The following is an 18,177-nucleotide window of genomic DNA, read 5'->3' on the forward strand; positions in this document are numbered from 1 at the left end:
AAGCTTCAAAATCCTTCTCCACTTTCCTGATAGGTAATTTTGCTTTTATTGGCATTATCCATTGTGTTTTTCTTTTTAATAATGTATACTCTAAATGAGTGTTCTCTTTGATTGTAATGTTTCTGTGTGGCAAAGAGACTAAGTGTGTGTTTGTTTAAAAAGTTTCTTGGATATTTTAGGCTTCTATATACACAAATACATACATATATACATACATACATACATATATTTATTTAAACACACATACATATACTTCTTTGTAAAATGGCTTCCTTTATAGTAAGATTATCAATGGAGATGTGATTCAATTATGCTCATAATGTATTAAAGATTTTACATTAAGAATTGAAAAAGTTAAATAAATATTTAGGAACTAAATGGTCTTTGATTCTTAATGATCTCTTCTCCCTTCCCTACCATTTTACCACTATCATTATAGAAGTAGAAAAGAACTGTAAAAGAGAGAGATTTTTTTCAGTCCATTTCATAAGTAACCTTGGCCAAAAAAATATGTTTTCTAAAGGTTAATTTCTTTATATATAAGGTGATGAATCCTTATATAACTAACTTTTCCAGGGGAGGGGGGAGGAAGATTATCTTATAGCTCATCAGATCATAGCTGAAACCTTTTTCATTTGACAGAACTCACTAGAGATTTTTTTCCCACTGATAGAAGTAATCAAAATTGTTTCCCCACCATGACAAAGAATTAGTTCAGAACTTTTGATATAACTTGTTTATTTAAGGTGATTTGAGAACTCCTCTAGCCAAAGGGGTTAAAAATTCTTTGGTGTGCTTTTTCTTTTAGAGTAATGGAAATAAGAACAATACAACAACATTAAATATTCATATGAATATTGCTGAGATTTCTTATCTTGTTGGCTAAATTTCCATCACTCCCATCAAATTCAGGTCCCATGATTGGGGGTCTAGCTGAAGCAGCAAATCACTCTGAGGCAAAAACAGGAGGCAGCATTTGCCAGGCAGGTCAAATGACTTCTTTACATATTCTGGTAGAGAGAACCTAGGATTTTGAACCCAACAGTTTTAGCAACAGCAGTGCCCACCTTTTCCACCAATATTGTCTTCAGTAGCGATTAAAATTAAGGTGGGACTAAGTATAAAAGAATGTAGTCACCGAAATTAATGCATCTCAATCTTCACACTTCTACCATATATATACAGGTACATACCCACACAGACAGATACCCACACATATACACAGAGACCACCACCATCATCACCACCTCTATTATCAGCCTTGCTTCTAGTTTGGCCATTAGATATCATTAAAGGGACCAACCATTATGTAGAAGGACACTATCATTCCCACCACTTCCATTGCCAGTTTTGGCCAACTGCCACCAGTTGAAAAGTAATTCCAAGAGCTCTGGGAATAGCAAATTTGCCTTTAAACCATGGATTCTGCTGGCAGTAGATCTAATGGCTCAACAACAGAAACTACTATGGTTTGATTAATAGAAATGACATTTAGGAAGATGTACTACCATCTGTTTTCTGTATCAGACTTGTAATTAAAACATTCTATATGTGTTATTTTTCCTTATTAGAATGTGAACTTCCTGAGAGCAGGAGTTGCTTGCTTTTCTCTTTGTATCACCAGCACTTAGCACTGGGCTTCACATGTTATAAACTCTGTATTTTTTTTTCATTCACCTTCCTTTGTTGCTTTGTTATTCCCTCCTTCCCTCCTCCTTTTTTCTCATTCATTTAGTTTTCCATCAGCCCAGATTACCTGTTTTTACTGTCTGCCAGCCAAGGGAGAAAGGACTTCGGGCTTGTAGATTGTAGGAGGAAATGGGGCTATGGTTGTCTGCAGCAGGACTCCAGGACAGGGTGGCTGTGGTTTCGGTGATCTCTTCAACGATCACAATGCCAGGTGGACCAGGAGGACCTATAGGCCAAGAGCAAGAAATACAGTTCTAAGAAAATATAGCATTAGGGAAATAATTTGGTGAACCTTAATTGAGTCATCATGTCAAAGAGATGCCTTTCCAATAAGAGCCTGATCAAAGGATATAATCACCTTAATGAAATACATATTTAATAACCAAAATTGATAGCACAAGTCATGGGATACAGTTGGTGTTCATGATTTCTGGGGTAAATTAATTATAGATTTGATTTGGTTTCTCACTGTATACTTTGAGGCAAGTACCAATTAACATCACATTTCACAGTGAAAGAAAAAGAATGAGAAGCAAAGCTCAGGAAATAAATGCCAATATTGACTAAAGCTGTTGAGGGAGCTCACAGTTTACAGAATCAGCAGTTAAAGGTGATCGAGGCAAAACACTTAGGAATAAAAACAATTCTGGGTTTCATTAAAACAGTGTCAACACATGGTACGTGAAGTGTTATGGCTAAAAGACTCAACTTGGGCTAATGCCTATGAATGGGGAATTACTATTAGTAAATTCACTATTTAGGGTTCAATTATGTATTAACTTAAGAAAAGATCATTGCTTTTACTGAACATTTTTAATTTGGGAAAATCTCAAAGGGGTTGGTTCTCCATTCTGAAAGTTAAGAATACAATTCTTAAATAGTTTTATATGGTTTTTACCTGGGCAGTCACTCTACTCACACTGATTAGCAACTCATTTGAATTTGTCATTTTAGAACTGCCTGTGAGTCTGAGGCATTAAATAACTTGCCTATGGTCAGGCCCCAAGAATATGTCAGGGGCTGGAATTGAACTAGGGTCTTCCTAGATACAAGGTTTTCTCTTCAATCCTGATAAAGTCTGCCTTTCTGCAATTCATGTGTACCTGTGATAATCAAGCATTTTTATTGTACTAATCATAGCAATGATTATAATAAAGGCTTTTTTTGAAACAAGAGAATAGAGATGACAACCAAAAGTGCAAGCCTAACTCTAATGAACAAATTTACAAAACCAGCTGGAATTTAGTTCTTAGCTGAGATGTCTACTGAACACTGATTACAAATACAAAATTTTTGAAATAGCTACAGTATGTTCTGGCTATGATGTGATGCAATGCAGTTTTTTTCTTAAATAATATTTTGGTGATTCTGGAGAAATAGGATGAAACAAAGCTTTGGTAAAGGGTGGATATGGGCGAAGATGTTACCTATGCTGCCAGATATGGTTATTTTGTGAGTTGGTTTTGCTTTACAAATCATTGTTATTCTTTGTTATACAGGAAGGATCTCTGGGTGCGGATGCTTGTGTGTGTGTGTGTGTGTACATGTATATGTGTGTTATATTGGGAAATTACTGGCACAAAAAATGAAAAGGTAATAATAACATTAAATAAAACAATGCTTTGAAACATAGTTGTTCTAAAATGAATATTTAATTTCAATATAAAGAAAATGTAAAATAATGTTTGTATAACTGAGGTGACTAGTTGTTAATTTTCAGCATGAATTCATGTTGGATTTTAGAAGGTCAGATAAGCTCAACTGAGGACAATAGTAATTTTCCAATTACATATATAACTTTTTAAAAATATATTGTCATCACTGATTTTCTTCCATGATACAACAGTCTTTCTACTAACATGTTTGCTTCAAAGATTTAGAATTCTTTCCTCCAACATAGATTCCCCACCTTCCCACCTTAGTAAATAGTATTAATGGTTGTTATGGTTGAAGGACATTCATCATTTAGTAGTAGGAAGGAAGGAAGGAAGGAAGGAAGGAAGGAAGGAAGGAAGGAAGGAAGGAAGAAAGGAAGGAAGGAAGGAAGGAAGGAAGGAAGGAAGAAAGGAAGGAAGGAAGGAAGGAAGGATTTAAGTGTCTATTATGTGCCAGGGGTTGTGCTAAGTACTTTACAAATATTATCTCATTTGATTCTCACAACTGTGCAAGGGAGGTGCCCATTAAATTACGTGCCCAGGGTCCCACGGGTAGTAGGTATCAGACTGGATTTAAACTTAAATCTTTCTGACTACAGTCCTCTTCCCTTTCTTGGCTCCTCCCTCCTTCCTTCCCTCCTTCCTTCCTTCTTTCCTTCTTTCCTTCCTTCCTTCCTTCCTTCCTTCCTTCCTTCCTTCCTTCCTTCCTTCCTTCCTTCCTTCCTTCCTTCCTTCCTTCCTTCCTTCCTTCCTTCCTTCCTTCCTTCCCTCTCTCCTATTTTTGTTTCAGTCAGTGGGCTTAGGAGGGGTAGGTGTGGAGAGAAATAAAGGTTTGGTCAATGAAAACAATAAAACATTTTAAGAGATAAAAATCCAATGGATAAATTAAAAAATATTACAAATCTCAGTAATTTTCCAAGAATAGTTATAAGAAAAAATTCCAAATAATATTTATCAATTGCTATCTCATTATTCACAAGCAAAAACAAAATAACCCTTGCCCTGAAGAAGCTTATGATTTGGAGGGTTATGATATATTTATAGTTGAGCATCCTGGAGGGAAGAGAGCAAAACAAGAGGCTAACTCCACCCCCCAACAATTGCTCAAGGAACATCAGAAGATGGAGAAAATACTAATATTTAGGACACTGGATAAGGGAATTCATTAATGTAAAACATTAGATCTACAAAATTGTAATCAAACTCTTCTGTGTTAATGATCAAATTGTGTGACTGTATGCTGTTATAATTGTTTAATGACCCACCATTACCATTGTTAAAAACCAAGAGCACCCAGGAGGGCATCATCTGTTCAATAAGTATACATTTCCTTGGTCATTTTTTGAAGACATTATTTAAATCTGCTGAAATTTTAAACTAAAAATTGAGAATTAAAGAAATAAAACATATGGTGATCTTTATACTTATTCTATAACTTTGATTTCATGCCAATGTCTCTGAAATATTTGTCACTAAAATGAACATAAGCACTGCTAACTAACCTACCACGAAGAATATGGATTACTCTAATTGCTTCTTTATTGTAACAAAACTTTTTTGGTATTTTTGACCCCTCATGGTACAAATGAAAAATCCATGATGTCCTCTTCTCAGGTTATATTTATGTTTATTTAAATGCCCAATAGGTCTTGTAGTTCCAGACTTTTTGTGAAAATATCCCACTTAAAATTATTTCTGTATAGTCTGAATGAACCTGTAAGAAATGCTGTTGAAGAGTTTTTGTCTATAAGGGTAAAATGTGAAATTTTGGACTAGATTATTTTTAAGATCCCTTCCAAACATAAGATTATATTTAATCAAGATAATTCAATAATACTGAGAGATATAATCAGTTAATTTAACTACAAAATAACCAGTTGATTCAGCCAGTCAATCAACAAAGACTTATTAAATCCTGGCTAGACACAGAAAGGCAAAAATAGTTTGTGTCTTCAAGGTGCTTACATTTTAATGGGAAGACAACATATAAACAAGGAGGTACATATAAGATACATACAAATTATATGAAAGCTACAATAATGGGGAAGGCTTAGTAAGTTGAAGTTGTGTAAGTTGCTATGAAATTCTTTAGTCATAAATTCAAAGCAGAAAATCCCATTGGAAAATTGACACAATACCTTAAGCAATAAAAACTCCTACAGCAATAGGTGTTCCAGTGGCTCTGTAAGCAAAAGGTTTGAGTTTGAATCTTGCCTTTGATGCTTGCTATCTATGTGACTACTGGCAAATGACTTCACTTTCCTTTGTGTCAATATGCTCATCTGTAAAATGAGAGAATTGAAGCATATGACCTGGGAAGTACTTTCAAGCTCTAGATTTGTGCTCTCCTGAATTCCTTCTCAAAGGGTATGGATACTGTAAAATCAAATGAATTATTATGATGCAAAGACTACTACTTGATTGGTTGTTCCCATCCTCCTCTTCTCTGCCTCCTAGCCTTGACTTTCCTCAGTCTTAGCTAAAGTCTTAATTTCTACAAGAAGCTTTTCTCAGTTCTCCTTAACTATAGTGCCTTTTCCTCTGGTGATTATATCCAACTTATTATATATAACTCTTTTGTACATAAATATTTGTGTCTTGACTCTCCCATTAGAACATGGGGTTCTTTAAAGCCTGGACATAGCATGACGTCTGGCATATAGTAGGCACTGATAAATGCCAGTTAACTGAGCATCTGAAATATTCCTAGAACTTAGAACATCAGTTGAACTCTCCATGGAGTCCATACAGTTGGACAATCTTCTAAAAGGCTGCTTTTGGTGTTTCAAGAATATCTAAGCCCTATTAGGTGGAGTCTAAAATGAACTCACCTTTTATTTAATTAGTTTTGCACTGGATTATTATTATTATTATTAATTATTAAGAGCATGTTGAAATGAAGCTTCTGCATGATGAATGATATTTGCATTTAACAAATAGGTATTTTCAAGGCACTGGCACTGTGCTAAATTCTAATGGACAATATCAAGATAATGACAATTTATGCATTTGTGAAGTATTTTACATGCATTGTCTCTCTAACTCCTAATAATTATGTGAAATAGATGGCTCAATGTAATTTCTATTTTACAGATGGGGAAAGTAAGGCTCATACAGAGCAATCAGTAAATGTAAGAGTTGGAATTCAGAAGAAAAAGATTCGCAATTCATTTTCATCTGTAGCTAGTAGCCAGGTGGTTCAGTGCTTAGAGTGCTAAACCTAGAGTCTAAAAGACTTGAGTTCATATATGATCTCAGATACACACTGGCTATATAAGGCTGGACAAGTCATTCGACCTATGCCTTACTCAATTTTTTCATCTATAAAATAAGGATACTAATAACACTACTACAGAGGGTTGTTGTGAGGATTAAATGAGACAATATTTGCGAAGTGCTACAAATGTAACAATGCTATATAAACATTTTTATTACATTTATACTTTAGCTGTCCCCATGACCATATCTCTTCTCCTAAGAAATTTATATAGTAATGGCAGAAAAAAAAACAAACTAAGAGTATACTATGGAGTACACATTCATATTCAGAGCATGTACTTAACCTCTTTTTTATAGAGAAAATATCCATCTTCAGAAATATGCTATATATTGAATATTCATAAACAAACCACTCAGAATTCCAACTATATGAAGTTTATGTAAAATTTACAACAGATTATTTATTCTTTTTTAGCCTCCATAAAATTGCTTTCATTGATAATGTTTAATTCTTTTTCAGAGAGTTAAAGTATGGTGAAAAGGCTTTATTAGTCAACACAAGGCATCTTTGAAAGTGAATTAATAAGGGATGAATTCCTTCATGATGAAAAATATATGACAACTAGCCAGGACCTGAGAGCTATGCAGATGTCACTCACTTAGTGGAAATCTCATTAAGTTTTATGCTTAGCTGTAATCATTCATAGTGTCAGCTGGACAGTTAAACTGGGAAGCTTTTCTCCCTGGAGTTGTTATTGTTTAGGTCCCCCCAAATCAAATTTTTATTTGAGAATGTACAATTTAAGGTAAAATTGTATAGTCTGCTCATATTTTCCTTGGCTGGTTTTGTCCAGAAAATGACCGATTCATAAATGGTCCATGACATACTTAATCTTGGTTGAGGTGCCATATTCTTGTGTACTAGCCACTTCTCTAACACTTACTGGATTAATCAGTATTGAATAAAAACTTGGGCAAATTACTAGTCGTACTAATTCATTTCATGTATTTGATGTTTAGCTATAGAATAGTATTTTCCCCTTGGAAGGGAACATCTTTTTGCTCTTTTAGAAAAATTATTTTTGTAAAGCAGGCAAATTAAACATATACATACATAAAAATAATCACAAAACAGAACTCATTACCTCAAGAATTCTCATTATTCTGATATCATGCTAGTAAGCTAATTCTGATGAATGAATTCAAGTTGAATCTTAGAATTTTGAAGTCTCAGAGGGTCATTTCATACAATTTCTTCATTTTACAAAGGAATTAGTAATAATGTGATCATAGGATGTCTTTCTATTCCAGCTACCTTAGTTTGCACATGAGGAAAAAAAGGTTCAGAGAAAGAAGTACTTTGCTAAGGTCATACAGTAAGTAGCAGAGCAGATATTGGAGCCCAGGTTTTTTTCCTCCAGATTCAGTACTCAGATAATGACTAGCATGCTAACACTCAAATGATATTTCAGTTATACATTTAATATAGCTGATTATGTAAGTGGAACTATTTTTTCACATTTGATTAAAAACTCCCTCCATACGTCCTTGCATAATCTTAAAACTCACAACTTGGGGGCAGCTGGGTAGCTCAGTGGATTGAGAGCCAGCCCTAGAGACGGGAGGTCCTAGGTTCAAATCTGGCCTCAGCCACTTCCCAGCTGTGTGACCCTGGGCAAGTCACTTGACCCCCATTGCCTAGCCCTTACCACTCTTCTGCCTTGGAGCCAATACCCAGTATTGACTCCAAGATGGAAGGTAAGGGTTTAAAAAAAAAAACCTCACAACTTACTTGTTAGTAAACTAATTCTGAAAATACTTGCCAATATTTAATTAAAATTAATTAAATTACTCATTTAATTAGATAATCTGTGTTTGTCAATTGAACTTTTGATTATTTAAATAGTTTTTATTGCTAGTAGTTCAGGAGTCTTTTTTTTCAAATATAGCAATTCTTAATTTTTGTCATGGATATATTCATAAAGGTCATAAAGAATAGCAAAATGAGTAACAAAGTGTTAGGGAGGCAGAAGGAATTTGGGACTAGACAAGTAGTGTCAATCTGAGTTTCTGTTTTCCTGATACAAAGTAGGATGATGAGTTTCTTAAGGAATGAATAATGGGATAATGGACAGAGGACATTTGGTACTAAAAAGCTGATCTGTAATTGCACTTTAAAGCCTATCATGACAATTTTTAACCTCCAATGGGTTCTAGGTCTGATAGGTCATTCAAGAAAGGAGAAACCTACTGATAATACCTTTTTATGGCTTCCCATTGCACCTAGAGGTATTTAAAGTCCCAATACAATCTATCTTCATTTCATCCTTATTGGACTCTCTCCTTCCCATACTACCCTGTTACCCAGTCAAATTCTCTTCTCTGTGCCTCACACCTGGCACTCCATCTTCTATCATTGAACTTTTACACTAGCTTTTCCCTGTGCCTGGAATATACTCCCTCCTCACCTCTGTCTCATAGTGTTTCCAAAAGATAGGGCTCAGGTGATATTTTCCACATGAAGCCCCCAAATTGCTATCACCTGCATTTCCAAACCATCTTGTACTTCATCATTTTAAATACTTCTTATTTATGCAATATGTATTTTACTATATAAAATTTGCTATTTAGTTTATTAGAATGTGAGCTTAATGCAAAGAGAAATTACTTCATTCTTTATACTTGTATCTCCAGCACTTAGCATAGTGCATGGAACATAGTTGTAGTTAATAAGAATTTGTTGATTGATTGTAGGTTGTAATTTTGCTGTTTACAAGCTCCATGTAACTCATATATCTTCCATTTTCTTTCCTTTTCCTAGATCTGTGTATACATTATCACCTTATATGGGAATGATAGACTGAGGGTATGAGTAAAAAGAAGGAATGAACCTACTAATTTTTGGTGTGCAACAAATGTCCAAGTTTTCCAAAAAGCTTGAGACTAATTCTCCTGGCCAACCAATCTTTTTGGCTTCATGATACATGCCAGGCATTCCACCCTCTCTGACCCCAGAACATGTTTTTTTATTTTTTTGTTTAATATTATTCTGTTCATTTTGAATTTAATTTTCATTTGGTTTGGTGCCTACTTTGCTTTTATTCCCTTGGTATTTTTACATGCAAAATTAAATTCTTACATGAGTAAAAAACATTTCAATGCTAATCTTTTATTTAAATCTATTAAAATTAAAGATGGCAAATCTAAAGTAAAGGACACAAAATAAGTTAAGGTATCCTGATGTAATGATATTTTAAAGTCAACTGATTTAAAAATATATATATATATATATATATATAAGCAACATGAAAGGAAAACAGTTTCTATAGATGCTTTCTTAAGGGACTACATGAGTCAGCGTGCAGAGATATATCCATCAACTACTAAATCATTCTACATGGACAGCCTCTAAAATAAAAATTTGGCTTGAAATATCTGTTGTGACTGTGTTCAATGATCTAATTTAGAATATAATGGTCAGGTAGTCATTTTAATGTTACACAATTACTAAGACTGCACATAAAATGGAAAAATATCTAGAAAAAAAGAAGTGAAACTATTCAGTCACTAGGATATTTTATGTACAAAACAATAGCATTTTTATCTAGATGTGAGATTCCTAGATTCCTCAAAGGACATTCAAGTGGATTTAGGTCTATCTTATGAAGCTACAACATCATTGCTTTTATTTCTCCTTCCACTGATCCTTTACCTAAATTTTTTCCACCATATTATTTAAATCTGCTCTATTTCCCTTATAATATTCTTTAATTCTTTACTTAATCTGTGAAATTGTCAAGTTAGGTGTTCCTTACCAAACTATAGGTCATAAGCAATCCCTACATTCCTATCCAGTGTAATTCTTGGTCATGCCTTCCCATAAGTCCTCCATAGGGGAAGTATTCTCATTACTTGACCCAGATGAATGTATTAAAATATTTAGTTTAAAGAGGTAAGGGATAAATCCTATGGATAAAGCTATCATGGATTGAAAACATCAATCTCTTACCAATTATTTTCATTGGTTCTTTTTATAATTTTTCATATGTTAAATGTCTGAGTCAATGTATTTTTAAAAGAATGTATATGGGTATTGAGGAAATCATGGAAAAATGATGAGGAAGTTATTTGGTGAGACCTTCAAACAATTCCCATCTATATCTACATGGTTATAATCAGCACATGCTGTCTTTTTGTCTTCCCCCTCCTTTTCATTGTTTTTTCTTTTAATTTCATCAACATTTCTTCAATTCCGTTGAATATCAGTTTTATTGAGAACATAATATTAGACTGTCTACTTATTTTTATCATATCCCTCATTCACTTTTTTCTCTGTCTATATTTCCTTTTGGCTTAATTCAGAAATATCTTTTGTCCACATTTTGATATTATTTGGAGGAGATGTGATAATAGGAATGATAGAAGAGAGAGACTGATCCCCTGGTTTTCTCCTTTGAAATTTAGGGATTAGCATCGTTACCAAAATAAATATAAAGTGTGATCATTTTTTTTTTTAGAAAATCACCATTGTAATACAACCTAGCAATAGTTCTTTAAGTATGGTTTTTGGATTCATAGTATTTTCTCTGATGTTGACAGGTAGTTCCTGGATGGTCTCATGTAATATCACAAAAGCTAAGTGGCACAGTGGACAGAGCACTAAAGTTGAATTAAAGAGATATCAATTATAGTTACAGAAACTAGCTGTGTGACCTGGGCAAATTACTCAACCTCTGCTTCTATAAATGGAGATAGTAATAGTATCTACCACCCAGGGTTACTGTGAGGATCAAATGAGATAAAATTTATAAAGTTTATTTGCCAACATTTGCACAGTTTAAAGCACTATATAAGGGTTAATTGATTTTATTCTAATATAGGAATGTCTATATTGTCATTTTCTTTTGGATATTTCACTTAATAGGAATTTTAATCTCATTAAAATTTTGTAAGGCTTAGTTTTTATATGAGATATGTATATGGCATAGATCAAAAAATTTTGACAGCTACCATATTTTAAAAGTATATTATTGGTAGGCAATTGCTAATCATGAACCCTTAAAGTTATGGGTATTCAAAGTTCTCAGAAAACTGAAGGCAACAACCAACTCATTTTCCCCAAATCTTTGTCATCTGAAACATCAAATACATAGCATGAAGGCATGTTGGAGGTCTGTATGCCTGGAATAATTGTCTCAATTCTCAGCTTCATTTTGTTTGTCTAAGGCTAATTAGTGAGTAGTAAATATCCATTGTAAAGATTCTAACGTTGCATTTGAGGAAATACAAAAACCGTGTACCCAATTACAACAAGATTTGGATTAAGCAAAAATTAATCAATAAATCCAGGAAATAAAATAGTTCTAAGTATTTAATAATTTTACATGACTAAAGGATGTCCACATTATCTAAGTTCAAACAGCAACATGATGCTGTTCATCCACTGAGAGAAACTGCATCTGAAAGAGGAAAAAAAGAGAGACTTTATTGTTCAGAGGGAAAAAATGTTAAAGCAATTCAAATACTTTATTTTAAAAACACGGATAACTCAGATGCTGACTTGAAACATAGATTTCATAGGATTAATGTCTTAAGTTACTCTTATAAAAAAAGCTAAAAACAGATAAATAAAAGGAATCTTTGAAGAAAATACTGTATTGAGTGCTACAATGTACCAGGCATGGTGTTTCTGAAAAAACCTTCTACAAATCTGTTAAACTCTTTCTGTGTGTGACTCATTAAAGTTCTGTCATGGAAATGAGAATTGAAAGAATAATACAGGATTATACCAACTGCCAAACCTCTGCCAGTATGTTTTCTTAAGAGTTATTTATACATATGCTTGTTACTTATTCTGTATAACTGTACTGTTAAATGTTGTTATTCTGTTGTTCAGTTGTTTCAGTCATGTCTGACTCTTAATGACCGTATTTGTTTGGGGTTTTCTTGCAAAGATACTGGAGTGGGTTGCCATTTCCTTCTCTGGTTTATTTTATAGATGAGGAAACTGAGGTAAATAGAGTTAATCAACTTGTCCAAGGTCACACAGCTGGTGTCAAGTAGATTAGCTAAATGAACTAATGTAGCTAGAGTGGCTTGATATATAGCTTCAAGTGTTATAAAAATGCCATTACAATATTATTATTAGTTGTACTAGTAATAGTATTATTATTATTAGTAGTAGTAGTAGTCGCAACAGTAGTAGTAGTAGCAGTAGCAGTAATAGCAGTAGTAGTAGTAGCAGCAGTAATAGTAATAGTAGTAGTAGTAGCAGTAGTAGTGTTGGTAGTGGTAGTAGTAGTAGTAGTAGTAGTAGTAGTAGTAGTAGTAGTAGTAGTAGTAGTAGTAGTAGTCATAGTTGTCATAATCATCATTATCACATAATTCGTATCCAGGAGATAAATAAGATACTAATGTTGCATAGGGTGTTATGACTTAACACAAATTCCAGTTCAGGTAATCCTTTCTGTTCTAATGCCATAATAATATGTGATCCTTTGAGATGTACCTGTTTGATATTTTTCTTTTCAGTCAGTCTAAATGAATGGCTAACATCAGACTGGTTGGTTTGAGTTAGGGGCGCAATTTTGAGACATGGAACAGGGACTAGTTATCCAGCTTGTGTGGGCATAAATTCACAAATCTGACTTCACTAATTCCATGCTAACTAGCTGGATTAATCAGTAGTTCATTAGGGCTGAAAAGAGAGCTAATATTGCCTTCTAAGATTCTGACTTACTAGGAATGGGCTGTTTAGAGATGAGAAAATAGATTCTTAGAAATAGAACTTTCTTAGTAGTTTTCTTCTGGCTTGTGGCCACTTTTTACACATATTTTTTCCCCTATACCACTGTGGGATGAATTATACTATTGTACCATTAGGCTTGTTGGCACAGACTGACAGATAACTATTCTTATAGACTGATGGTAAACTTGGAAAAACATTGAAGACACCCTAACTCACTTGGAGAAATGGGGACAATACACTATAGTAAAGACACTTAAATATGGTAGCCTGAGAGGCTTGATCATTTGTAACAGATGCACTTGATGATGGGAAAGAGTCGGTAATGCCACCCATCTGGTATAGTCATGTGTGATCGATGCAGCTTATTAGTTTGGCTTAACATTCTGGGAGCCAAGTTTGTGCAACAAATAAATTCTCTTCAATTTACAGATGGGGCTCAGGTGAGGCAATATCTCAGGCAACAGTGATTTTGTATTTTAAGTTGAGTTTACTTATAGTAGTCCTATTACTGGAGGTGGCATGAAAGAAATAATTATATGATCTAATAACCTCCAGAAGAAAGCGTAGTTCAGAGACTTGTTTTGTCTGAGACTAATGAAAATGTCTGTTTACCAAATTGATCTGAGACTGCTGATGATTTGGTATAGTTGATTAAGTTCTTAGAGGCAGGGAAGGGAGAAGAAAAGGGAGAAGAATGAAGCGGAGGAGGAAGGAAGGAGTAACAAAGAGAAGAAAGAAGAGGAGGAGAAGAAGGGAAGATAAGTCTTTAGATACTTTTATTTTCTGTTTCTGGATTTGGAATCAATTTTTTTTTCTGGTTATGAATCCTGACTGCCACTTCCTACCTGTGCCACCTTGTCCAAGTGAACTTCATGAGCCCTCAGTTTTCTCACTGTAAAATGAAGGGGTTGGACTAGATTAGCTCTAAAGTCTCTTCCACTTCTAAATCGTGATTCTATGATCTTGTGTATTAAAAAAAAAAAACAAAAAAAAAACCAAAGGTAATAACCACACATTTGTACAAGTAGTGTATAGTTTTGTATGTATCTATAAATGTATTTGTATTTGTATAAAATGTATTTGTATATAATTACACTAAATACACACTCACACAAATACTCATATACTCTTAGAGTCAGCTGAAATGGTCTTTGCTTTTGTTGAACTGTTTCTTAAATTCTCTTTTTTTTGTACTTTGTTGAAAGAGACAGCTCAATGGAGTAGGGGGGTGGAGAACTGTATTTGGAAATGAATAAAAACAAAATGATTTACCTTTTTTTTTTTAGACTGGATATGTTATTTCATTGCTAATGGACATTTCCACCAGCAGCTCTTTAATTTATAGTTTTAGAGAATTTCCTAGGGTACTTAGACATTAAGTGACTTACCTAGGGTCATAGTATATATGAGGAGCAAGAATTGAATCTTTCATGCTTTCCATTTTTATTTTTGATTCGTATTGATGTCTAACAACAAAATATTTCAACAAAAATTTAAAAACAAGGAAAAACATATTTAAAAAGAATTGCTGAAAATTTGAGGTTTAATCTTACTCATACTTAGTTTATAAAATAATAGATTTGAATATTCTATACAGGACAATTTCTAAATATTTAAGTAGAACCTTAGAGGTGTTTCCTCTTACTTATGTGGTATTAGCATTCTTTGAAATGACCTAAAATGAGCTCTGGTTTTCTTTGAAGAATATTATAGCCTGCTAAACTAGTAACTAGAAAAGTACCAGAGAGGAATCTATATATTTCAGTTTTATGCAGAAGAAAAATTTCCTGAATCATATAATTATAATCATTAATGTTTCTATATTTAAATTGTAACTGAATTAAAGGGTGTCCCGAAAAGTCTTATAGCAGTTTAAGCTATTTAAAATTAAGTTATTTAAAACTGTAGTGCTTTTGGGGACACCCTATATAAAAAATTCTATCTAGCATTATGCCTCCACTCAGACCTATTAAAATGCTCTAAAAAATCCTGATTCAGTAGTAACTGGGCTCTACTGTATGCAAAGTTTTTACACCATGGCATATAGCCATACTTATTATCTAAAATCATAAACTTTTGCTCTATACAAAGACATTTTCTCACGTACTGTGAGAAAATGCTTTAAGTCTTGTTTAGAATATGTCTGGAGGAGGGAACAGGGTAGAGAATAGAACCTTTCCTCAAGAGGGCCCCTCATTTTATGGGAACAAATGCCAAGAGCAAATTTGCTACAAGTAATCAGCAGTAACTTGATGTCTATAAGAGATGAGATGACTCTTGTTACTATTAATAAGATCTGGAGGCGGAAAACCTGGGTTCTAATTCTAACTTTGTGACTTCTATTTCCCTGACCTTAGGCAAGTCAAATAATCTGTTGGGGATTCAATTTCTTTCCTCCATAAATGGGTTTGCCATAATATCCCTTTCTGCTCTAAATCTATGAACTTAAGTAGAGATCATTCACCATAGGAACTGCAAAGTCCTTTTAAAGTATTCATGTGTTAAATAATGCAGTTATTTTATCAAGTTGGAGTTAAAATGGTTCTGGCTCTCAAATCATAGACTGGAAGAAGGGACCTTCCAGTCCTCTCACTGATAAGGTAAATGGGGTCCAGAAAGGCTGCAATGAGCCAAAAATCCCAGGCGTGTTATAATAAGTGGCAAAATGGAAATTTAAATCCATGTCCTCTTACTTTCTATCTGGTGCTTTAGGTCACCTATTAGTTGACTGTTGAGTTCTGTCTCTTGCCTTGATATGAAGACAGTCAGCTAATGGTTGTTATATATCTTGGTCTCCTTGGGACTCTGGAATCTTCAGGTTGGAAAACTCCAGAAGAGCTTCAATTATTTTGGTTAGTAATGGCTTGAAGAGAAGATTATTATGGAGAAGACCCCATTTAGGGGGAAAAGTGGTCTACTAATTAATATGATATAGTTACTTATGTTTCCATGATACAGAAAAATGCTTCCTACAAAATAAGAGTAGTAGGTGTTACGCTAACTTTCAGAAAAACCTAATGAACTGATTGCCATCAGAAAGCAGTTTATATACCTTACTACATCACAGAAATGGACATGTTTGTTCCTTTTAAAACTTGCTTTTTAAAATTTTGGGGTTTTGCTCTAGTACAGTCCTCTAGATTATTTTTCTCTTTTCCTTCAACAAAGATAATCCTGTCCTAACTGGGGTTTATGGCAATTTGTTTTCTTTTCCATAGTACTTTCCAAATGTCCTTATTGTATTTTATCTTTTATAAATATGCTTATTTTTCTCCAACTTGTCCATACTATTTTCCATTTAGTGCATATACTTTTTAAAATTACAAAACACTTTAGGTTTCTTTCAAATTTTCAAGTACCTCTCCAAGCTTCCCAAGTTATAAAAAGTTATGGTCCTATAGTCCTATAGTATATTCAACTACAGTAATGACTTAATAGGGGTGGGTAGCCATCAAAGTAAATACAGTACACCTAGAATCAAGAAAACTTAAATTTACATCTAACCTCAGATACTAATTTTTTGACCAAAGGTCAATCACTTATCTCTGTTTCTTTATTTGCAAAACAGGTATAATAACAGCAGTTACTTCCCAGGGCTTTCATAAGGATCAAATGAGATATTGGTTGTATATTGCTTAACACAGTACTTGGCACATAGTAGGCCCTTAATAAATGCTTGTTCTCTTAACTTCATCTTAAGTACTAAAAAATGGCAAGTTTTAAATCAGGTTTCCAAGAATTATAACTGTGAACACAAATCTGTTTAACTGTATTCTTCTCTGTTTGCATAAAGCAATATCGATCACATATTTTAGAACAGACAGTGAAGAAAAAATTTTATTTAAATCAGAATCAACTTTACTAAGTTTTGTTCATCTATTCCTATTCTTGGCAATAACAGACTTCATCTGGTGCTCATGAGTTCTTTCTGACTCTTTCACCTCAATTGCTCTAACTCGTTAGAGAGCTAATTGGCTTTGTAATTTCAAATTAAAGAGTATGTAGTGAAACGGAGACATTACCTTTGCCAGGTGTTGCCAGAAGAACAAAAGCCAATCTGCAATTTTAAAACAATTTAAAAAAGGAACCAGTAGTTTCTTCTGAGCATGGTTAGTTTTTTCCTCCATCAAATCTGCTTAGGAATTGCTTCAATGAAGAATAATAAAGAAATAAAAATATGAAGTGTCTCATACTGTAAAGAAAAAGATAATTGTTTTAGAATGAGAGTGGGAAAAACCTTCAATAAAATAAAATTAACTTTTGAAGCAGAGCCCAAAAACTTACCATTCTGTCTTCATCTTGTCTGCAGATGGGTCATGTCATTAGTTGAATACTAGCAGACCATAAGCCTTCTGGTAATAACTTGGATATTTATAAACTGAACTGATGGAAAATCAATACTACCATGATAACTCATGAGTACACACATGATTCATATAAATGTATATATAAATGCATTTGTGTATGTGTTTAAAATTCTATTTCCTCAGTTTTGTGAAAAATGATAAGGTAATAGAACCATAAATTACAATTGAAATTTAGAGACAACCAAAAGAAAAGAAAATACCAAATTACTTTCTTCTGGAGTGAGATTCACAGGACATTGAATATATCTAAGAAAAAAATATCACAGAATCATAGATTTAAATATAGAGGAAACTTGTCTCAGAAACTATGTAGCCCAATGCCCTCACATTAGAAATGAGAAAATCAGGGCCAAAAGAGATAAAATGATCTGTTTAAGGTCAGAATGGGAATAAAATTCAAAGGTGGGATTTGAGCCATGTCTTCTTGCTGCAAAGTTAGTCTTGGAAATCAATCATTTATAAGTTTATTCTATATACTTTATGTGAAAAATGAATATTT

At 33.5% G+C, this 18,177-nt stretch overlaps 1 protein-coding gene across 1 annotated transcript in view; it reads right to left on the minus strand.

Annotated features, from left to right (window-relative positions):
* CNTN5 (contactin 5) overlaps positions 1-18,177 on the minus strand; it is a 1,793,707-nt gene that overhangs the window by 91,788 nt on the left and 1,683,742 nt on the right. Inside the window, exon 17 of the mRNA XM_007494948.3 lies at positions 1,757-1,915. Within this exon, the coding sequence (XP_007495010.2) occupies positions 1,757-1,915 (159 nt within the window). The remainder of the gene's footprint in view (positions 1-1,756; positions 1,916-18,177) is intronic.

This window comes from Monodelphis domestica, chromosome 4, assembly GCF_027887165.1.
Source record: "Monodelphis domestica isolate mMonDom1 chromosome 4, mMonDom1.pri, whole genome shotgun sequence".
NCBI classification, from domain to species: Eukaryota; Metazoa; Chordata; class Mammalia; order Didelphimorphia; family Didelphidae; genus Monodelphis; species Monodelphis domestica.